Here is a 25,193-nt window from a genome sequence, read left to right as displayed (position 1 = left end):
TAAACTGACTTTGTGGGATTTTTGCACTTCTAGTTAATTCAGTTTTTCATTTCGTATCAATCATAATGTTTTGTTTATATAATGTGTATCGTGACAATGAACGGACAACAACACTACACATCACTGTAGATATTAAATACATTTATTATAAATGATCATTCAACTGTACTTCCTGAGTTCAGGGAAGGGGCGTGGCTGCTCGGCCCTGCTTCTGCTGCGCGTGTCCGCCAGCAAGCCCCGCCGTGAACGCGCACAGCAACAAGCACGCCCCCGAGGCGTAACAGTCGTCTGACTATAATTATTATTTGTTATTCATTGATTGATTATTGTTTTCTTTTTCCTTTCCCACGTTTCTATTAAAAATCTGTATATGTTGTGTTTTATATTTCTTTGAAGATATTGTATTGTGCTGTTATTTTTTATGCTTTGATTTTTGATTGAATACTTTATTTCAGTATAGTTCCCAAAGTGGGAACTATATACCCATTACCCAGGGGTCCTTGAGGGAGTTCCAGGGGGTCCCCAGCTAAATGATAGTTAGGAACCAAATGGACCCTCATGGGTCTGCATGGGTCTCAGATAGAAATGCCATTAAATGGGGGGTCCGTAGATTAATTCATGTCAAACTGGGGGTCCTTGAAATTAAACGGGTTGAGAATCACTGCTAGAGAGCCGTAAAAATCTCCTCTCATGGGGGGTCCCTCATGGGGGGTCTCTCATGGGGGTCCCTCATGGGGGGTCCCGTCCCTGGCATACCTTTTTCAAACGGGGGTCCGCAGGCTAATGAGGGTCAATTTGGGGTCCTTTATAGTATAAAGGACCCCAAATTGACCCTCATTAGCCGTCTTCATGTCAAGGTATAAAGTTTATACCTTGACATGAAGACGTTTGGGAACCACTGTTTCATTTAACAGTGTAGAACAAAAGTACAGTCAGCAATAAAGTACAGTTGAAGTTCAACACCAGTTCTGCTAGGATTTATTTACACCCCAGAATGCATTATGGCTTCTTCTTGTTCCCATTGTGGTCCTTAAGTTCATCCTCAATTCATCTGAACATTCAATGAATACATAATAAATGCTCTGTTGATTAATGATTAATTGAATACATATAATAATGCGACCACAATGAAACAAGAGGGTTTTTGTGTTCGTTTGTGCATTTCTGTCTAATAATATATTAATTCAACCAATCAATCAATCAATGTCTGTTTTTAACTGGACCTGAGTCTGAATGAATAAAGTTGATTGATTGATATGATTTTAATGTATTATTGTTATTATAATTATAATAATAATTATTATTAATAGTAGTAGTAGTAGTAGTAGTAGTAGTAGTAGTAGGCTATACTTATATTATATGTAGAGACTATTTCACTATTAATTGATTGATCGATTGATTGATTGAAGTATTTATAGTCTGCAGAATTACTGTACATTTCAAACACAACTCAATACATAATATTAAGACAATAGTTAGTTACTGCCAAACTAAACAACTTGTTTCAGTTTCAGTTTTTTTGGCAGTTATATCTGTGTGTGTGCGCGACTTGTGTGTGTGTGTGTGTGTGTGTGTGTGTGTGTGTGTGTGTGTGTGTGTGTGTGTGTGTGTGTGTGTGTGTGTGTGTTTTGCGCGCGCCCGAACACGCCCAGCCAGCGGGGTGCGTGCCGTGCGCGTATGCGGGCGCGCGTTCGCGCGGGCGGGGCGCGGAAACGAGAGAACACACACACACACACACACACACACAGCAACAGTCAAGGAAGTTGTAACTTGTGGAAGAGAGAGAGAGAGAGAGAGAACTGCTATACTCCCAAACTATACTCTCTCCCTCCCCACACACACACACCCTCCTGCCCCACACAGACCCCCGGCGGACCCCCAGACCCTCGGCCAGGCCAGGAGGAGGAGGAGGAGGAGGAGGAGGTCCGACTCCAGGAGGAGAGAGGGTCTCTCCTCTCCATGAAGTTGTTGTGTGAACCTGAAGGAGGTTAAATGTCTGGTGGCGGCAGCGGTGGAGGAGGAGGAGGAGGCGGCAGAAACATGGCGGCCTTCCTGCCCGGCCGCTCCGTGCTCAAAGTGTGCCTGCCCGTGTCGTGTCTGCTCAGCAGCGGGGAGGTGGAGCAGCTCCGGAGGTCCAAGGAGATCGACCGGGACCTGAGCCGGCAGAAGACCTACGTCAAGCGGCTGGTGAAGATCCTGCTGCTGGGCGCCGGAGAGTCCGGCAAGTCCACCTTCCTCAAGCAGATGCGCATCATCCACGGGCAGGACTTCGACCAGAGCGCCCGGGAGGAGTTCAGAAACACCATCTACAGCAACGTCATCAAAGGTTAGTAACTCCTGATTATAATGAACTGACTTAGTTCACTAATAGTTAGTGTAGGAGTTCAGAAACACCATCTATAGCGACGTGATCAAAGGTTAGTAACTCCTGATTATAATGAACTGACTTAGTTCACTAATAGTTAGTGTAGGAGTTCAGAAACACCATCTATAGCGACGTGATCAAAGGTTGGTTTAGTTAGTGTAACGCCTCCTAATTAACCTACTTGGTTAAGTTAACTAATAACCAACTTAGTTAGTGAGGAGTTCAGGTCCACCATCTGATTCTACAGCCATGTGATCAAAGGTTGGTTAGTTGGGGAGGGGAAGTTGTTGTTGTTGATTATTTATACAGCACATTTCAAGACACAAAGTCACAACAGGGTAAAAAACAAACAACAACGACAGTTACAACAACAAGATATCAGTGAATAAAAGCCAGCACAAAATGAAAGGCATAGGCTACACATAATCAAATATAGAATAAGGTATGCAAAAGGGAATTAAAGAAGAGAAAGGCCTTTCCCTTTAACGTAAAGGTGGGTTTTCAGAAAGGATTTAAAACATTACATGACACCGATTTTTTGCAAATCTTAGATATAGGTTCTCGGGCTGGGTGGTGGTGCTGGTGCATGGTGTCTGGGAGTCCCAGGCTGGGTCTATAGGGGTGGTCTGGGCTGGGTTCTGGGTGCTGTGCTGGGCTGGGCTGGCTGTTGGGTAATGGGTGGTGACTGGGAGCCCCAGGCTGGGTCTATAGGGCTGGGCTGGGTGCTGTGCTGGGCTGGGCTGGCTGTTGGGTTCTGGGTGGTGACTGGGAGCCCCAGGCTGGGTCTATAGGGGTGGTCTGGGCTGGGTTCTGGGTGCTGGGCTGGGTGCTGTGCTGGGCTGGGCTGGCTGTTGGGTTCTGGGTGGTGACTGGGAGCCCCAGGCTGGGTCTATAGGGCTGGGCTGGGTGCTGTGCTGGCCTGGGTTGGCTGCAGGGTGCTGTGCTGGCCTGGGTTGGCTGCAGGGTGCTGTGCTGGCCTGGGTTGGCTGCAGGGTGCTGTGCTGGCCTGGGTTGGCTGCAGGGTGCTGTGCTGGCCTGGGTTGGCTGCAGGGTGCTGTGCTGGCCTGGGTTGGCTGCAGGGTGCTGTGCTGGCCTGCTGGAGGTCATAAAACTAGTCTTGGTTGAGAGAGAAGTTGCGAAAGAGTTGAAAACAAGTCGGATCTGCTTCGCTATGTTGTTAAGCAGTGGGTGGGAAAAAGTAGTCAAAAGTCTTAAGTAAAATAATCCGCTGCTGTAGAAATGGTGTGTTGTAGAAGTGGGTCTGTAGAAGTATTGATATCAAAATGTACCAGGTGGGTCTGTAGAAGTATTGATATCAAAATGTACCAGGTGGGTCTGTAGAAGTATTGATATCAAAATGTACCAGGTGGGTCTGTAGAAGTGTTGATATAAAAATGTACCAGGTGGGTCTGTAGAAGTATTGATATCAAAATGTACCAGGTGGGTCTGTAGAAGTGTTGATATAAAAATGTACCAGGTGGGTCTGTAGAAGTATTGATATCAAAATGTACCAGGTGGGTCTGTAGAAGTATTGATATCAAAATGTACCAGGTGGGTCTGTAGAAGTATTGATATCAAAATGTACCAGGTGGGTCTGCAGAAGTATTGATATCAAAATGTACCAGGTGGGTCTGTAGAAGTATTGATATAAAAATGTACCAGGTGGGTCTGTAGAAGTAATGATATCAAAATGTACCAGGTGGGTCTGTAGAAGTGTTGATATTAAAATGTACCAGGTGTCTTAATTCAATCTTTTCCTCCTTGTTGTGGTGCTATAGCTAACTGTGGTGGAAACATATAGGTATATTTTACTGTAGGTAGAAATAGTGTATCTATATAGTCACAAGTAAAAGTCTGTAGAAGTATTTGATATCAAAATTCATCTGTAATGTCGGGTATCTTGCCTCCTTGTTGTGGTAGCTAAGCTAACAGTGGTGAAAAAAAATATAACTACTTTCTTTTAGTAAAAGTATCAATGCTGCAATGTAGAAACACTACAGTTTGTTACACGTAAAAGTGCAGGTATTAAATCAACATGCTTGAGTAAAAGTGCAAAATGTACTTTTTTGTACTTTCTAACAAAAGTAGAAAGTACACATAATGCAGAAGTATTCCAATACATCTAAAGCCAAATAAATACATCTAAAGCCTAAATCTATGAGCTCACAGTGGTTTGTGTGTTCTGTAGTAATTACTCAAATCTACAAAGCAACCGAAGTTTTCAAATGAACTTAGTGGAGTAAAAGTATACAATATTTGGATCTGAGATATAGTGGAAGTATAGTGGGAGTTAGTAGAAGTAAAAGTGTCATGTAGTTATTTACGTTCCGCCACTGGGAGCTAAACATTTAAGCCCTCTAAAGGCTTCAAGGAAAACAGACCTGACTTTTTCCCTCCATTTCCACCAAAACATTAGCTGATCCAGAGCTTGTAGTAGATAGGCTCACTTTGTTGGCTGAATGTTCCCCCCAGAATGTGACTCCTAGCCTGGGGGGGCGTTCAAGTCTCTAAGAGAGAGGGAGTCCCCGGCTGGAGGAAGCCAGTACAGGGAGGGAGGAATCGCATGTGTTTCTACCCCAGATGAGTGCACATGGGGCTGGGTAGCAAGCGACACAAATAGTCCCTGAATCTGCCCTCCGAGCTACCGACCCGGGGGAGACACGCCCATGTCGGAGTGTTTGTAGCCTGTCTGTAGTAGCCTGTCTGTTTTTTCTTGCTGGTTTGTTTGTTTGTCGTATCTGTAGGTTAATAGTTAGTTTGGGCTGTGGCTCGGAGTTCCTTTCTGCAACCGAACGTGCTTTATACTTGCCAGAGAAAATAGTGGGTTCTGTGAATCTGTTGGGTTGGGCAGTAAGTTAGGTTCAGCATTGGGTTTTGTTCTGTGGGATGCAGGGCATTAAGTTAGGTTCTGTCAGGTTCTGTGGGTTGGACAGTAAGTTAGGTTCAGCATTGGGTTTGTTCTGTGGGATGGGCATTAAGTTATAGGTTCTGTCAGGTTCTGTGGGATGGGCAGTAAGTTAGGTTCTGTCAGGTTCTGTGGGATCGACTTTAAGTTAGGTTCTGTCAGGTTCTGTGGGTTGGGCAGTAAGTTAGGTTCAGCATTGGGTTTGTTCTGTGGGATGGGCATTAAGTTATAGGTTCTGTCAGGTTCTGTGGGATGGGCAGTAAGTTAGGTTCTGTCAGGTTCTGTGGGATCGACTTTAAGTTAGGTTCTGTCAGGTTCTGTGGGACGGGAAGTAAGTTAGGTTCTGTCAGGTTCTGTGTGATGGGCAGTACGTTAGGTTCTGTCAGGTTCTGTGTGACGGGCAGAACGTTAGGTTCAGCGGCGTTGTGAGAAGTAGGCGAGGACGGGACAGCCCAGTATGTATGTTGGCTGCGTGCGTTTGTTCCCGAGATGTTTAGTCGGGTCCACAGGGAGTTGGTTTGAGCAGCGGAGGCTGGCTCTGCTTCCAATCGGACCACAACGGGCACCTAAATACTGCAGTGTGTTTGCTGCTCAGCAGTAGCCTACACACCAGACATGGTTCAGTGTGTTTTGCTGCTCAGCAGTAGCCTACACACCAGACAGACATGGTTCAGTGTGTTTGCTGCTCAGCAGTAGCCTACACACCAGACATGGTTCAGTGTGTTTTGCTGCTCAGCAGTAGCCTACACACCAGACATGGTTCAGTGTGTTTTGCTGCTCAGCAGTAGCCTACACACCAGACATGGTTCAGTGTGTTTTGCTGCTCAGCAGTAGCCTACACACCAGACATGGTTCAGTGTGTTTTGCTGCTCAGCAGTAGCCTACACACCAGACATGGTTCAGTGTGTTTTGCTGCTCAGCAGTAGCCTACACACCAGACATGGTTCAGTGTGTTTTGCTGCTCAGCAGTAGCCTACACACCAGACATGGTTCAGTGTGTTTTGCTGCTCAGCAGTAGCCTACACACCAGACATGGGGTTCTCATCCCTTTTTCTTTATCATAAAGGTTCCCCCTTAACTCTGACTCTCAGTGTAGAAATGGAACCAACATGAACCTGTAAGGGTTCTGTAACTCTCAGAGTTACAGACCTGTAAGGGTCCATTTGTAACCCCCCGCCCCCCCCTTCCTGAAGCTTTCATATTTATGGAGGTGAACGCTCAGTGAAAGAACAGATCTACAAGCTCACGCCGCGGTTGTCACAGGCTTGGTAGATGGGTTAAGACATGAGGTCTTCCCTTGTCAGGAAGGGAAAAAGAGGTGGATCTAGCATAGAGCCCTGAGGGACCCCCTGCTGGTCAACTATAATAAGTATAAGGTGTGTGTGTGTGTGTGTGTGTGTGTGTGTGTGTGTGTGTGTGTGTGTGTGTGTGTGTGAATAATGTTCCCATGGTGATTAAATAACCACATGAGCCTCCCATTTCTAGGATGAACATTACGACAGAATAGCCGATCTAAGAAGATTTGGTGTAGAGTGGGGGGGGGGGACACAGCTGCGTTCCTCGGCCACGTTGTTAACTGTTACGTTTAATTGAAGTATTTTCTTTTTAAACGATCGATTAACAATTATTAACTATTAACATCCCTACCCTACAACCCTATTCTCCTCCAATCAATCCCGTCGTCCCATTCAGCCCCTGCCTTGTCTCCTCATTGGTCCACTAGGCCCTGCCCTTGTCTCCCCATTGGTCCACTCAGCCCTGCCCTTGTCTCCCCATTGGTCCACTCAGCCCTGCCTTGTCTCCCCATTGGTCCACTCAGCCCTGCCCTTGTCTCCCCATTGGTCCACTCAGCCCTGCCTTGTCTGAGTCTCCCCATTGGTCCACTCAGCCCTGCCCTTGTCTCCCCATTGGTCCACTCAGCCCTGCCTTGTCTTCCCATTGGTCCACTCAGCCCTGCCTTGTCTGAGTCTCCCCATTGGTCCACTCAGCCCTGCCCTGTCTTCCCATTGGTCCACTCAGCCCTGCCTTGTCTCCCCATTGGTCCACTCAGCCCCTGCCCTTGTCTCCCCATTGGCGCCCCCTATAGGTGTGCGTGTGTTGGTGGACGCGCGGGGGAAGCTGCACATCCCGTGGGGTTGCCCCGACAACCAGGAGCACGGCGACAGCCTGATGGCGTTCGACACGCGCAGCGCCAAGATGGCGTCGGGCCAGGTGGAGGCCGCCGTGTTCCGCCGGTACCTGCCCTCCATCCGGGCCCTGTGGGCCGACTCGGGGATCCAGAACGCCTACGACCGCCGCCGGGAGTTCCAGCTGGTCAGTACCGCGCACGCACGCAGACACGCACACGGCACGCACACGCAGGCACACACGCACACACGCAGCCACGCACACGGCACACGCACGCAGCCACGCACCCAAGCACACACAGCCACTCACGCACGCAGGCACGCACGCAGCCACGCACACAGCCACACACGGCACGCACACAGCCACGCACGCACGCACACAATTACAATTTACAGGCATTTATCAGACGCTCTTAATCCAGAGCGATTTACATTAAGCAAGAACAAAAGCATGGCAATACATCACATACATAAAAAGCATTTATCATGAAACATGCGTAAGCTAAGAACGTACCTGTGGAATGTCTATATAATGAAACTATACATATAAAACTATACATACTATATTATACTATACAGTACTATACAGTGCTGCCTATGACTACATGAAATGCAATTCTAGTGCTGTCTACGTAACATGTATAAAATGCTATCTAAGTCTACATGGAGTCTGAAAAGGTGGGTTTTCAGACTACGGCGGAAGATTGGGAGTGAGGCTGCAGTTCTGACTGCAATGGGAAGTGCATTCCATAGTTTAGATTGGGAGTGAGGCTGCAGTTCTGACTGCAATGGGAAGTGCATTCCATAGTTTAGATTGGGAGTGAGGCTGCAGTTCTGACTGCAATGGGAAGTGCATTCCATAGTTTAGATTGGGAGTGAGGCTGCAGTTCTGACTGCAATGAGAAGTGCATTCCATAGTTTAGATTGGGAGTGAGTCTGCAGTTCTGACTGCAATGGGAAGTTCATTCCATAGTTTAGATTGGGAGTGATTCTGTAGTTCTGACTGCAATGGGAAGTGCATTCCATAGTTTAGATTGGGAGTGATTCTGTAGTTCTGACTGCAATGGGAAGTGCATTCCATAGTTTTGTAGCCAGAAGGGAGAAGAGCGACATTCATAGACACACTGGTGGTACTACTACGAGCTTGTAGGTCTGCTAATTTTTTTTAACTTGAAGAACGACATTGTTTTAATTTCAAAGGTCAAAATGGGTTAAATAAATAAAAAACCCTACCTATTCCGATTCTCCCGCTCTATTTGCATTTGTCTTATAATGTATAATTTAACGCCAGCGCCGCAATTCTAAAGCACCCTCGGGTACATATTTAGACTGTTTGCAGCAATGGTGGGTACTGTACTGTACTGTACTGTACTGTACTGTGTCGGGGACGCTATCATGAACTCGTATGACTGACTCACATCTTAATGACACCCTCAGACTGGCAATCACTAAATATGAACCAGATTTTCAAAACGCTTGCAGATAAAGTGCAGTCACAGCAGTCTCATTAAAGGTGGGCTGACCCTGAGAGTATGTCACCATATCTGTGCAAATATATATGGTCATGTTATGCCTATGTCATTTGAACATCTGCCAATGTGAATATTCATTGAAATGAGAAACAAAATATTGTGCTGTAAAAGCAATTCATGTCCTTTGCATTTTGTTTTATTTAAAAAAAAACTCAACAAAGAAGTTTATTTGTATTTTTGTCCTAATATTCTTTATTTCTAATACATTTGTCTTAATAGTATTTGACATTGATAATATAACTTGCTATAAGTATTTATTCTAATTTAAGCTTTAGTCTTTGTGTGGACGTGTGCACATGCATTGAGCCTGTCAGAAATAGCAAAAACAACAAGTGTTTTTTCTAACACGTTTTAGTGGTAGATCTTGGCTTACAATTGGGAATAAAATGGGCTCTTGGGCTTGAAAAGGTTGGTTACCACTGGTGTAAATGTGTCCTCAGGCCCTGGATCTGATCTGAGAGCTGTTGTAGAACTGAAAGTGAAACTAAAGGGGTTTCCTCTCCTCTCCTCTCCTCTCCTCTCCTCTCCTCTCCTCTCCTCTCCTCTCCTCTCCTCTCCTCTCCTCTCCTCTCCTCTCCTCTGATCTTCTTTTCTCTCTCTCTCTCTCTCTCTCTCTCTCTCTCTCTCTCTCTCTGTTTGGCGTCTCTGACACGCGATTAGGTCAGCTTCCTGTTTACACCTCTCTCTTCTTCTAGTGTTTTGCGTGTCAGCGAGCGTGCCGTCTCGGCACGAGGTCGCGCTGATTTGTTTTTATTGAACTGAGCGATTTACAGGAAGCAAGAACCGAAAGCATGGCAATACGTCAATACATAAAACAGTATTTATCATGAAACATGCGTAAGCTAAGAACGGAACAGTGGAATATCTATATAATGAAACTATACATATAAACATATAAACTATACATATAACTATACATACATACATATAAACTATACATATAAACTATACATACATATAAACTATACATATATACATATAAACTATACATATATACATATAAACTATACATATATACATATAAAGTGTAGGTTTGCTCTGAACAAACCCAGAGAGGAAGACCTACTTGAAGTTCTATTCAGGCCAAGAGCTGTTTTTCACCCTCCTCCTCCCATATCGTTCTTTCTTTTCTTTTCCTACTTTACTCTCTGTGTGTGTGTGTGTGTGTGTGTGTGTGTGTGTGTGTGTGTGTGTGTGTGTGTGTGTGTGTGTGTGTGCTATAGCAGATTGTTGTGCAGACTACAGTAGAGAACAGAATGAAGACTATGATCGCAGCTGGAATGTTGATCTGTGCTTAAACAGCTTTCTGCTTACAAACACCTCCCCTCCCTCCGCCCACACACACACACAGTCACACACACACACACACACACACACACACACACACAGTCACACACACTAACACTAACAAACACACACTGGAAGCCAGCTAAAAAGACAACGTACACACAGTCATACAGTACACATAACCGCCGACCTCACAGTTTGCCAGTGTTTTGGATTAATCAGGGATGTGATATTTTCTTCATTAATGATTTCAGTTTGGGTGGAATTACTAATGCTCGTGAGATTTGTGATTTCCTGCATTTTTTTTTTCTTTTTGCTCGTACTCCTAATACCATACACACAGCTAACCTTAACACCCGACACACACACACACACACACACACACACACACACACACACACACACACACACACACACACACACACACAGGAAAATGTGTGTGTGTGTGTGTGTGTGTGTGTGCGCGTGGGAGACTGGAGTGCATGTTCTGGCGATGTTGTACTTCTCAGGAAATGTAAGAAAGGAAGAAAAAAAAGAAAACCTGTACATCCAATGTAGTTATTATGAAGTCACGAGCTTATCCTATCTGAACACACACTGGTAGTGAACCACACAGTGTCCTATCTGAACACACACTGGTAGTGAACCACACAGTGTCCTATCTGAACACACTGGTAGTGAACCACACAGTGTCCTATCTGAACACACACTGGTAGTGAACCACACAGTGTCCTATCTGAACACACTGGTAGTGAACCACACAGTGTCCTATCTGAACACACACTGGTAGTGAACCACACAGTGTCCTATCTGAACACACACTGGTAGTGAACCACACAGTGTCCTATCTGAACACACACTGGTAGTGAACCACACAGTGTCCTATCTGAACACACACTGGTAGTGAACCACACAGTGTCATATCTGAACACACACTGGTAGTGAACCACACAGTGTCCTATCTGAACACACACTGGTAGGAACCACACAGTGTCCTATCTGAACACACACTGGTAGTGAACCACACAGTGTCCTATCTGAACACACTGGTAGTGAACCACACAGTGTCCTATCTGAACACACACTGGTAGTGAACCACACAGTGTCCTATCTGAACACACACTGGTAGTGAACCACACAGTGTCCTATCTGAACACACACTGGTAGTGAACCACACAGTGTCCTATCTGAACACACTGGTAGTGAACCACACAGTGTCCTATCTGAACACACACTGGTAGTGAACCACACAGTGTCCTATCTGAACACACACTGGTAGTGAACCACACAGTGTCCTATCTGAACACACACTGGTAGTGAACCACACAGTGTCCTATCTAAACACACACTGGTAGTGAACCACAAATTGTCCTATATCTGAACACACACTGGTAGTGAACCACACAGTGTCCTATCTGAACACACTGGTAGTGAACCACACAGTGTCCTATCTGAACACACACTGGTAGTGAACCACACAGTGTCCTATCTGAACACACACTGGTAGTGAACCACACAGTGTCCTATCTGAACACACACTGGTAGTGAACCACACAGTGTCCTATCTGAACACACACTGGTAGTGAACCACACAGTGTCCTATCTAAACACACACTGGTAGTGAACCACACAGTGTCCTATCTGAACACACACTGGTAGTGAACCACACAGTGTCCTATCTGAACACACACTGGTAGTGAACCACACAGTGTCCTATCTGAACACACACTGGTAGTGAACCACACAGTGTCCTATCTGAACACACACTGGTAGTGAACCACACAGTGTCCTATCTGAACACACACTGGTAGTGAACCACACAGTGTCCTATCTGAACACACACTGGTAGTGAACCACACAGTGTCCTATCTGAACACACACTGGTAGTGAACCACACAGTGTCCTATCTGAACACACACTGGTAGTGAACCACACAGTGTCCTATCTGAACACACACTGGTAGTGAACCACAAAGTGTCCTATCTGAACACACACTGGTAGTGAACCACAAAGTGTCCTATCTGAACACACACACTGGTAGCCACAGAGACAACGTTTTATTGAGGACACAGTCAGAGGAGGACAGAAAGACAGCGTTTATAGGACAGAAAGGCAGCGTTTATAGGACAGAACAGAACAGATCACAACTGCCCTCTCCAGACCACAAATGCAGAACAGTGAAAATACTACACATGCTCCTCTTTTCCATGCCAGCAGCAGGAGAGAATTGCCTCTTTTCAAACTCTCCTGAACTTCAACGCGACATTTAGCGGTGAGAGAATCTGTCCTCTGTGTAGAGATCCATGCCCTACGCCACATCTTCAGTAGCTAAAGGGTGTCGGGTCACGCCCCGAAAATAGCTGATCTACAAGCTCTCAACGCATCGCAGTGCGATGCGTTGAGAGCTTGTAGATAACAAACATTAAATTCCATAGACTTGGTTGGCAAAAACAATCATAACTGCCCTAAACAAACGACTCATTATTGGATCTTAATAAAACCATTATTATGGCCAGAATTAAAAAGGGTGCAGATGAGAACTGCTGTGCAAATTGGTGTTGTTTAGGCATGCATGGCAACAGTTTGTGTTGCGTGTGATTTCACACCAGGATATATAAGATGATGTGTTGTGTTGATACTGGCTGTTCACGTCGAGAGAGACAGACAGACAGACAGGGTGATGTTGCGTTGGACCATTTCCAAAACAGGAGGACCAAAGCGAGCCTTTCATGCTGCTGTAGCAGTGAGGAACAAACTTTACTCCTTTGGAGGCTGGTATGATGGAGGGAACAACATGGAACAGATGCATGTCCATGTCTTCAACACTATGTCTTTATGCTGTAAGAAGTTACCTCCAGTGAGTCCTGGAAGAGGAGACGGTCACCTTGAGGTTCCATCCAGGCGCTGGGGACACACAGCTGTGCTGATAGAAGATACAGTCTACATCTGGGGAGGCCGCTGGGGAGAGGAGTACTACAATGAGCTTTATGCATTTGAAGTGGACGCCCAGCTGTGGTTGAAACCCAGCAGGGTTTCTGGAGCTGTTCCAGAGACGAGGTGGTGCCACTCAGCCTGTGTGTTGGGGAAGGACATGTTTATCTATGGAGGAGACACCAATCTGACTGGATGGACTAATGACATGTACAAGTTGGACACCAGCACAATGGTCTGGTCCTTCATTAACACCAGAGGAACTCCAGCTACTGCTTCATATGTTCACTCTGCTAACATCATTGGGACAAAGATGTTTGTATTTGGGGGCTATATGGGGGGTCGGTACAACAACACCATCAGAGTGTTTGACACAGAGACCGAACTCTGGATGAGCACACCTTCTGCACAGCCTCTTCCAGAAGGACGCAGTGATCATTCAGCCTTTACCTACAATGGAGAGCTGTACATGTTTGGTGGCAGGAACGGTAACCAGACCTTCAATGATGTGTGGAAATTCAGTCCAGAGACTTTCTCCTGGAAGAAGGTTGAGCCCAAGAGGAAAGGACCAGGTCCAATATATGATATGTGCTGTTGCATTATGGGAGATCGTATCATCCTCTTTGGAGGATTCAAGGGAGACCACAGTACTTCTGATGAGCTGTATATCTTAGACTTGAGTCCTTCTCTTAAGACTTTATGTAAACTAGCAGTTATTCAGTATGGTCTGGACCAATCAGAACTCCCACACAACATCAGGTGGGAACTGGTAGCCATGACAACCAACAGTGTGCTCACTGCCAACAAGGTCACTAGAAGAAGGAAAAACAGAAAACATTGAGTCAACTAAACCAGACCCCATGTGACCAGTCTATGACGTCACTCATGCGCTGTAAGACATCACTACTATGACGCCAGTCATCTCCATATTTGAAGGTTTCAGCCAAGGCCGACCTCTAATGATTTTTTTTTTAATGTATTCTACTGGCAGCGTGGACAAGATACTTAACTGTTTCTTTTAATCTGATCTGAGGTCAGAATGGGTCAACGATGTTGAAACGTAATCTAGTCTAGAGTGTTTAAAAAGCTTGTGATTTTTGAGCGGGGAAGCTTCTCCTTTCTGGAGAAACACATTTAGATTTAGGGAGCGACAGACAGTAACAGACAGCAGCAGGACAGTAACAGACAGTAACAGACGGCAGTAGGACAGTAACAGACAGCAGTAGGACAGTAACAGACAGCAGTAGGACAGTAACAGACAGTAACAGACAGCAGTAGGACAGTAACAGACAGTAACAGACGGCAGTAGGACAGTAACAGACAGCAGTAGGACAGTAACAGACAGCAGTAGGACAGTAACAGACAGTAACGGACAACAGTAGGACAGTAACAGACAGTAGTAGGACAGTAACAGACGGCAGTAGGACAGTAACAGACAGCAGTAGGACAGTAACAGACAGTAACAGACGGCAGTAGGACAGTAACAGACAGCAGTAGGACAGTAACAGACAGCAGTAGGACAGTAACAGACAGTAACGGACAACAGTAGGACAGTAACAGACAGCAGTAGGACAGTAACAGACAGTAACAGACGGCAGTAGGACAGTAACAGACAGCAGTAGGACAGTAACAGACAGCAGTAGGACAGTAACAGACAGTAACGGACAACAGTAGGACAGTAACAGACAGCAGTAGGACAGTAACAGACAGTAACAGACGGCAGTAGGACAGTAACAGACAGCAGTAGGACAGTAACAGACAGTAGTAGGACAGTAACAGACAGTAACAGACGGCAGTAGGACAGTAACAGACAGTAGTAGGACAGGTAGTCTATTATCTGTTCTCTGGTGTCACGTCTCACTATTCTAACGGCCACTATCCACTGCACTTCTCTCTGTGTGTAACCCAACCCTTAAACACACACCCACGGCACACACACACACACACACACACACACACACACACACACACACACGCATGCACACACACACACACACACGCATGCACACACACGCACCCACAGTACACACACCGCACGCACACACACACACATGCATGCACACACACACACACATGCATGCATGCACACACACACACACACACACGCACCCACGGCACTCGCACACACACACGCACACGCACGCACACTGAACTATGTTACTATACTTCTGAGGACATTAACATTTAAGACGGGGGGGGGGGGGTTATACAGCCTTTTTTTTTAAGCCTAAAGCTGAAAAATAGCTGATCTAAGAAGAAGCCATCGCACCTTGTTGGCTGGTAGATCAGCTATTTGATGATGTGTAGATCAGCTATTTGATGATGTGTAGATCAGCCATGACTCCATCTCTGTTCCATCAAAGCTCATTTCTAATGTCTAACTTCCCGTAATTGTAAAATCTGTCTCTAAAAAGCCGTTCTTAGCATAAAAAGGAAAACCTTCTCACAGATTCTACTGTATTCTGTATTCTACTGTAGTTTGTGTGGACGTTTGCTCTTCAAAAGTACAGTAATACAGTCGAACATGAGTGAGAGAACGCACACACACACACACACACACGCACACACACACACACGCACGCACACGCCGGTTTTTCAGGTTAGGTGAGTTCTGTGAAGATTAAAGGCTAAGCACTGTACAGCACTTTGAAAAACACGGAGACTGGACTAGATGGTAGCTACGGTACTGTACACTGGACTGGAGTGGATGGATGGATGCTACTGTACACTGGACTGGAGTGGAGTGGATGGATGCTATTGTACACTGGACTGGAGTGGATGGATGGATGCTACTGTACACTGGACTGGAGTGGATGGATGCTATTGTGCACTGGACTGGAGTGGATGGATGGATGCTACTGTACACTGGGTGGGGGGGTGTATATATATATTTAGATATATATCCATAGCTAGTAGGGATGCTCCGATCACGTTTTTGGGGGCCGATCCCGATCACCGATCTTTTTAAAAAAGATCGGCCGATTCCGATCCCGATCCCGATCTTTTTTAATATTTTTTTTAATTTAATTTTAATTTATTTATTATTATTTTTTTTTTTACTTATAAAAAAACCTGGCAACCCGCGCCCGCGGTCATTTTCCGCTAGCCTGAGCGGAGCTCCCTAGCCTGCTGGAGGGGCTCCCATCATCCCATGCACCCTCGAGAGAAAAAAAAAGGAAAATAAATGCAGCCGTGAGCCTACCAAATATGTTGTGGTCTTGTGGAGCTGCTTGATCACCTCCTCCCCCTCTTTTCCCCAAAAAGCCAATCCCAATAAATCCAAAAGTAGTGTGATTCTGTGTGCCTCAGCCTAATTACTAACGGATAAACTATCAGTCTTATCCGAAATCTGTCAATCTTTGTCAACTCAACACGTGTTGACAACGCATTGTAAACAGAAACAGAAGCTGTGTGTCACACCAAAAGTGGTGACTTATAGAATTCTGTAGCCTACATTAGAATCATCACGCGATCCTCACCCCTACACAGCTGCAGTGAGGGGGCCTTCGATTGAACAAAGGGGGTTTCTGACTGTGTCGCTTACTCGCCTCCCCTCTGTCAGAGGAGGAAGCGACGCGCAGCCGTCGGGAACCCCCCCAAACCGACTGCCCCCCCGCCCTCCCGAAAACCGTGAAATGCAGTAACCCTTACTGGCTGGCTGCAACATGCACATTTCTAAGAAAGTTGTGTCAGGCCAGGGCACACTACTTGTCTAACAATTTGGATTATAGTTAGCACTTAGCTCCCTTTGCTAACTACTGGACTGGAGATGATGAGCTCCCTCCCTCGCTGGGGTGAAGACGTGCGTGCTCTTTCTCGCTCTCTCTCTCTCTTTTCTCTCTCTCTCCCCCCTCCCTCCCTGGGGTGTGTGTGTGTGGGGGGGTATTCGTTGCGCTGCCAGTGCTATACTTCTCCATTAAGCGGTGCAGAACCGAGAAAGTGACACATTATTTTTGGATGTAAACGGCGCTGATTTTTGCTTTGGAGATCGGTTTCGCGGATCGGTGGATTTTGCACGGCCGATCCGATCCGATCGATCGGTGATCGGCCACCGATCGATCGGCAACCGATTGATCGGCGCATCCCTAATAGCTAGCATATAACGTCACAGTACATCACATACACGAGAATACACAATAAATACAGTACAGTACAGTACCGCTGCAGACCCACAGGTTACTACTCTAGAAGAGCCTCTGATGGTGGAAGTGTAGCTGACAGAACCACGGCCCGGTTCTGCCTTCTGTCCAGTGAGTCTGTCTTCTGTCCAATGAGTGAGTCTGTCTTCTGTCCAGTGAGTCTGTCTTCTGTCCAATGAGTGAGTCTGTCTTCTGTCCAGTGAGTCTGTCTTCTGTCCAATGAGTGAGTCTGTCTTCTGTCCAGTGAGTCTGTCTTCTGTCCAATGAGTGAGTCTGTCTTCTGTCCAGTGAGTCTGTCTTCTGTCCAATGAGTCTGTCTTCTGTCCAGTGAGCCTGTCTTCTGTCCAGTGAGCCTGTCTTCTGTCCAGTGAGTCTGTCTTCTGTCCAATGAGTGAGTCTTCTGTCCAGTGAGCCTGTCTTCTGTCCAGTGAGTCTGTCTTCTGTCCAGTGAGTCTGTTCAGTGAGAGATCCAGGGGGGGGGGGGGGGGGGGGGCGAGGACAGAGCCATGATGAATGAATATCATCCTATGTGTGGGCATGGATCTTACATCATAACAATAATTGCATTAAAATAATTGGAGAGAGAGGGAGAGAGACAGAGAGAGAGAGAGAGAGAGAGTGGGGGGGAGGGGGAGAGAGAGGGGGAGAGAGAGAGAGATAAAGGGATCAATTTAATAATTGTCTGGTTAGTGTGCAAACGGTGTGCCAATTTGAGGCCACACACACACAGTCACACACACACACACACACACACACACACACAGGGTCAGGCCTCCCTGCACAGATAAAGGAATGCCTCCAGTCGCTGCAGAGCACAAGTCTCTGTGTCTGGGCACGTTGTCCCAGGAATACCACAGAAACACACACACACACACACGCACACGCACACGCACACGCACACACACACACACTCTGACAGGCACGCTTCACTGTTCACCAAGGTTCCTTGACAAACGCATGTGTACATATAATGTTGTATTCTGTACTGTACACACGCTCAGGAAGAACAGGAGTTTGCATCAGGCTCCCTACTTCCTTCTCTGTGCAAATCCACCATGGCTGTCTGTCTGTCTGTCTGTCTGTCTGTCTGTCTGTCTGTCTGTCTGTCTGTCTGTCTGTCTGTCTGTCTGTCTGTCTGTCTGTCTGTCTGTCTGTCTGTCTGTCTCACAGCACGTCGGCGTGCACGTGCCTGTGTGTGCGTTCCTTGGCTGTTTTTTAACCCCTAACGGGTATGGACTCGTAGTAGCATATAAAGAGAGACGGATGCAGTGCTACGGAATAGGAGCTGAACATACTAGTGTACAGTACAGTACAGTAACTGTACTGTGCACTCACACTTTGTGTATTCTTTGCTCTACACGTCTATGGTGCTGTGTTGTTGCTTGCCTGTAGAGCAGGGGTGGGCAACTGGCGGCCCGGGGGCCACATGCGGCCCCCCCACCTTCACTTAATGTGGCCCTCAGGTTAATGTCAGAACACTGATATAATACTGGTTTCAGCTTCCACAACATGTGAACATGACCCGCTTTAATTACTTCAGTCTAGATTAGTAGCTCAATGCTCAACACACGTATAATTAAAGGCATTTGAAATTACATAACAATTTAAATTTTCAGGATTCCAAGTCGAATATAGCAAAAATAGCCGATCTACAAGCTCAAAATTGTCACAGCGCGATGCGTTGAGAGCTTGTAGATCAGCTATTTTCTTGTGGATAACTAACATTAATTCCATAGACTTGGTTGGCAAAAACAATCATAACTGCCCTAAACAAACAACTCATTATTGGATCTTAAAACCATTTTATTGCCAGAATAAAAAAGGGTGCAGATGAGAACTGCTGTGCAAATTGGTGTTGTTTAGGCGTGCATGGTAACAGTTTGTGTTGCGTGTGATTTCACACCAGGATATATAAGATGATGTGTTGTGTTGATACTGACTGTTCACGTCGGGAGGGAGAGGGAGACAGACAGACAGACAGACAGACAGATGTTGCGTTGGACCATTTCCAAAACAGGAGGACCAAAGCGTGCCTTTCATGCTGCTGTAGCAGTGAGGAACAAACTGTATTCCTTTAGAGGCTATGATGGAGAGAACAATAAGGATCAGATGGATGTCCATGTCTTCAACACAATGTCTTTATGCTGGAAGAAGTTACCTCCAGTGAGTCCTGGAAGAGGAGACGGTCTCCTTGAGGTTCCATCCATGCGCTGGGGACACACAGCTGTGCTGATAGAAGATACAGTCTACATCTGGGGAGGCCGCTGGGGAATGGAGTACGACAATGAGCTTTATGCATTTGATGTGGACGCCCACATGTGGTTGAAACCCAGCAGGGTTTCTGGAGCTGTTCCAGAGGAGAGGAGGGGCCACTCAGCCTGTGTGTTGAAGGAGGACATGTTTATCTATGGAGGACACAACCATCTGACTGGAAGTACTAATGACATGTACAAGTTGGACACCAGCACAATGGTCTGGTCCTTAATTAACACCAGAGGAACTCCACCTCCTGCTTCATGGTGTCACTCTGCTACCATCATTGGGACAAAGATGTTTGTATTTGGGGGCTGGAGGGGGGGTCGGTGCCACAACACCATCAGAGTGTTTGACACAGAGACCGACCACTGGATGAGCACACCTTCTGCACAGCCTCTTCCAAAAGGACGCTACTGTCATTCAGCCTTTAACTACAATGGAGAGCTGTACATATTTGGTGGCTGCAACCAGAATCAGACCTTCAATAATATATGGAAATTCAACCCAGAGACCTTAACCTGGAAGAAGGTTGAGCCCAAGGGGAAAGGCCCGGGTCCAATGGTTGGTATGTGCTGTTGCATTATGGGAGATCGTATCATCCTCTTTGGAGGTTACTCCGAACACAGAGGTCTCACACCCATAGATGACCTGTTCATCTTAGACCTGAGTCCTACTCTTAAGACGTTATGTAAACTAGCAGTTATCCAGTACGGTCTGGATCAGACCGAACTCCCACACAACATCAGGTGGGAACTGGTAGCCATGACAACCAACAGTGTGCTCACTGCCAACAAGGTCACTTCTTTTTTTTTCACCTTTTTTTCCTGGCATTGTGTGTCCGGCCTGTGACGTCATGTGTGTGGCTAAGTCTATGGACTTTGTAAGACGTAAATGCTTCTGTACATCAACGTCAATTGCTAAATCAATGGCAAATGACGTAAGTGGGTGACTTCATCATGATAATAAGCACCTCTCACTTCACACAAGTGTGATTTTATTTTTTCCCTTTTTTTTAACCCCAGTCACATGCTCGTGACCCCCTGACCTCTGTAGGACATGCTAGTGACCCCTGACCTCAGATGACCAGATCTACAAGCTCATAGCGCGCCAGTCGGTGCCGCGCTACATGAGCTTGTAGATCTGGTATTTTTCAATAGCTTAAGTATGACATAATGCTTAAAACACCAAAAGGGATTTCCCGCCCAGAATGTGATAAATGGAGCGTTGTGAACTCTCTGCTCTGCTCTGTGATTGGTCTGTCCACTGAACACAGGGGAAGAGTGGTCGTTTAACGCATTCTGACCTGAGATCAGATTCTATAAAAATGTCCTTCTACATCCTGACAGTTTTCCATTCTGACCTGAGATCAGATTCTATATAAAATGTCTTCTACATCCTGACAGTTTTCCATTCTGACCTGAGATCAGATTCTATATAAAATGTCTTCTACATCCTGACAGTTTTCCATTCTGACCTGAGATCAGATTCTATAAAATGTCTTCTACATCCTGACAGTTTTCCATTCTGACCTGAGATCAGATTCTATAAAAATGTCCTTCTACATCCTGACAGTTTTCCATTCTGACCTGAGATCAGATTCTATAAAAATGTTCTTCTACATCCTGAAAGTTTTCCATTCTGACCTGAGATCAGATTCTATATAAAATGTCTTCTACATCCTGACAGTTTTCCATTCTGACCTGAGATCAGATTCTATATAAAATGTCTTCTACATCCTGACAGTTTTCCATTCTGACCTGAGATCAGATTCTATAAAAATGTCCTTCTACATCCTGACAGTTTTCCATTCTGACCTGAGATCAGATTCTATAAAAATGTCCTTCTACATCCTGACAGTTTTCCATTCTGACCTGAGATCAGATTCTATATAAAATGTCTTCTACATCCTGACAGTTTTCCATTCTGACCTGAGATCAGATTCTATAAAAATGTCCTTCTACATCCTGACAGTTTTCCATTCTGACCTGAGATCAGATTCTAAAAATGTCTTCTACATCCTGACAGTTTTCCATTCTGACCTGAGATCAGATTCTATAAAATGTCTTCTACATCCTGACAGTTTTCCATTCTGACCTGAGATCAGATTCTATATAAAATGTCTTCTACATCCTGACAGTTTTCCGTTCTGACCTGAGATCAGATTCTATATAAAATGTCTTCTACATCCTGACAGTTTTCCATTCTGACCTGAGATCAGATTCTATAAAAATGTCTTCTACATCCTGACAGTTTTCTGAAAAAGCTATGTTTCTATGTCAGTCGTTCTTCGATTTTCCAAAAAATAGCTAAAGCACAGCATAATGCTAACACCAAAAGGGTTTAACCTCCTATAAACACGCAGAGGCCGTCTGTCAGGACCAGAGCCTCTCTAACAGGACGGGATGTTCGCTACAACTTATTGTCACGTAAACCATGTCAGAAATGTATGTTTGTTACAGTGTGTGAAGATGAATCACCCATGATTGACATGAGGATGCACTCCTCTCTCTCTCTCTCTCTCTCTGTCTCTCTCTCTGTCTTTCTCTCTCTCTCTCTCTCTCTCTCTCCATGCAGGGCGAGTCGGTGAAGTATTTCTTGGACAATGTAGATAAACTTGGTGATCCGGTGAGTTTATTACAACAGCTGATTATAGAGTCTAGAGTGGACCTTGTAATGAACACATCACGTGTACAGTAACTGTAACACTTATCACTGAACTAAGACCTAATCCATCATGAAATACAATATATATATATATACAGGTATATATTTGATCAGTTAGCAGATCTACAAGCTCACAGTATATCACAATGTGACACGTTGTGAGATTGTAGATTTGCTGTTTACACCACAGAACTGCATTCACTGTCCTATTATTGTCTGCCTGTGTCACACGTCCCTCACTAGTAGAACTACATTTCCCAGTTAAACACTGTCATATTATTGTCCACAGAACTACATCCCCAGTCAACAGGATATCCTGCTGGCCCCGTAAACCCACCATTAATGTAGTTCATGTTATTGTCCACAGAACTACATCCCCAGTCAACAGGATATCCTGCTGGCCCCGTAAACCCACCATTAATGTAGTTCATGTTATTGTCCACAGAACTACATCCCCAGTAAACAGGATATCCTGCTGGCCCCGTGAACCCACCATTAATGTAGTTCATGTTATTGTCCACAGAACTACATCCCCAGTAAACAGGATATCCTGCTGGCCCTGTGAACCCACCATTAATGTAGTTCATGTTATTGTCCACAGAACTACATCCCCAGTCAACAGGATATCCTGCTGGCCCGTAAACCCACCAAGGGTATCCACGAGTACGACTTTGAGATCCGGAACGTTCCGTTCAAGATGGTGGACGTCGGGGGTCAAAGGTCGGAGCGGCGGCGCTGGTTCGAGTGCTTCGACTCGGTCACCTCCATCCTCTTCCTGGTGTCCTCGTCGGAGTACGACCAGGTAGCCAATCAGAGAGGACCTAATGTATATCATAACCAATCAGATTAACTCCATGTACGACCAGTTGGCCAATCAGAGAGGAACTAATGTATATCATAACCAATCAGATTAACTCCATGTAAAACCAGGTAGCCAATCAGAGAGCAAAGATTTGAGTTAAAAATGTTTGATTTATAAAATATAAACATATTCAAAGATGTGCACACACTATGATCCTGTTATCTGCCATGTTTCAATAGCTAAAGGAATTAAAAAAATACATACATATATATAGTCACATTAACTTGTTGACACTTTTTTTATTTCTCTTCTTTCTGTCTGCCTGCCTGCCTGCCTGTCTGCCTGCCTGCCTGCCTGCCTGCCTGCCTGCCTGTCTGCCTGTCTGTCTGCCCTGTTAGGTGCTGATGGAGGACCGTCAGACCAACCGTCTCCGCGAGTCCCTCAACATCTTCGAGACCATCGTGAACAACCGCGTGTTCAGCAACGTGTCCATCATCCTGTTCCTCAACAAGACGGACCTGCTGGAGGAGAAGGTGGCGGCCGTGCCGCTGGCCGACTACTTCCCGGACTACGGCGGCCCGGAGCACAGCCTGGCCGCCGTGCAGGCCTTCCTGGTGGAGTGCTTCCGCGGGCGGCGCCGCGACGCGTCCCAGCGGCCGCTCTACCACCACTTCACCACCGCCATCAACACGGAGAACATCCGCCTGGTGTTCAGGGACGTCAAGGACACCATCCTGCACGACAACCTCCGGCAGCTCATGCTGCAATGACACGCGACAAGGAATGACACACCGTCCTGTAACACGCCAAGGACACACCATCCTCTACACGCCAAGGACACACCATCCTCTACACGCCAAGGACACACCATCCTGTACACGCCAAGGACACACCATCCTGTACACGCCAAGGACACACCATCCTGTACACGCCAAGGACACACCATCCTCTACACGCCAAGGACACACCATCCTGTACACGCCAAGGACACACCATCCTCTACACGCCAAGGACACACCATCCTGTACACGCCAAGGACACACCATCCTCTACACGCCAAGGACACACCATCCTGTACACGCCAAGGACACACCATCCTGTACACGCCAAGGACACACCATCCTGTACACGCCAAGGACACACCATCCTCTACACGACAACCTCCGGCAGCTCATGCTGCAATGACACCGACGCCGACCGCACGACTAATGACACGCCGACCGGATCGACTACCCAAACCACCCCCTCCCCTTCCTCCTCCTCCTCCTCCTCCTCCTCCTCCAACTTAACCCATTCTGACCTGAGATCAGATTCTAAAAATGTCTTCTACATCCTGACAGTTTTCTGAAAAAGCTTATGTTTCTATGTGTCAGTCGTTCTTCCTACAAGCTCCACCGAGTGGCGCGCTACGAGCAGCCCGACCGACCCCCAACGAGCTCGCAAAGCGGCGCGGGTCGTAGATGGGCTGTTTTCGGTGCGTTCGCGTACGTAAGCAGCGTTTATTTGCGGAGGAGTCGGAGGTAAGAGAGAGCAGCCTCTCCTCCTCCTCCCCCCCCCCCCGCCGCCACCACCATAGGAGACCCCCCCCCAGCCAGCCTCGGCGAGGAACGGAGAGAGAGTCACACGTAGAAGAACGCCCTGGCAGCGTCCGGTGGTCTTTCATCTTCCGTCGTTGCTTTTATGCTGTTCTAGTTGTTGTTTTATTTTTAGTCCCTTCCGAAGAAGAGACGATCGATGGAGCCTCTTAGACTATTGGTAGGTGGTGGGTGGGTTTAGGGGAGGGGCTGGGGACCCTCCCCCCGCCCCCCCCCCCCCCCCCCCCCCCCACCGCCCTGAGCTGCATCACAGGACCAAACCGACCGACTGACTGACTTGATTGTGAGAACCGAGGATTACAACCACAATGCCTGAGTTTCTACATTATTGTTGTCTTAACGGAGACTGACCCGATGATCACTGTTTAAACTGTGTGTGTGTGTGTGTGTGGTTGTGTGTGTGTGTGTGTGTGTGTGTGTGTGTGTTCTCGGTGTGTGTGTTCTCGGTGTGGTTGTGTGTGTGTGTGTGTGTGTGTGTGTTCGTGCGTTCCAGTGCCTGTGTTTCTCTCTATGCACTCCTCTGTGTATCACATGTACTGTACGTGCACGTGCGTGATTTAAGAAAGAAAAAAAAAGTTGCCTTTCTATTCC

At 46.4% G+C, this 25,193-nt stretch overlaps 1 protein-coding gene across 1 annotated transcript; it reads left to right on the top strand.

Annotated features, from left to right (window-relative positions):
- Positions 1-1,773: 1,773 nt before the first annotated feature.
- Positions 1,774-24,977, top strand: LOC308333228 (guanine nucleotide-binding protein subunit alpha-13-like). The gene is made up of 5 exons (XM_080789464.1): positions 1,774-2,326; positions 7,357-7,583; positions 22,116-22,166; positions 22,807-23,007; positions 23,406-24,977. Exons 1-5 carry the CDS (start codon positions 1,993-1,995, stop codon positions 23,775-23,777), a joined length of 1,185 nt encoding a protein of 394 aa, XP_080645590.1. The 5' UTR covers positions 1,774-1,992; the 3' UTR covers positions 23,778-24,977.
- The last annotated feature ends 216 nt before the right edge of the window (positions 24,978-25,193 follow it).

This window comes from Protomyctophum bolini, assembly GCF_963924005.1.
Source record: "Protomyctophum bolini genome assembly, chromosome: 18".
In the NCBI taxonomy this organism is placed as follows: domain Eukaryota; kingdom Metazoa; phylum Chordata; class Actinopteri; order Myctophiformes; family Myctophidae; genus Protomyctophum; species Protomyctophum bolini.
This window is presented reverse-complemented; position numbering and strand designations above follow the sequence as displayed.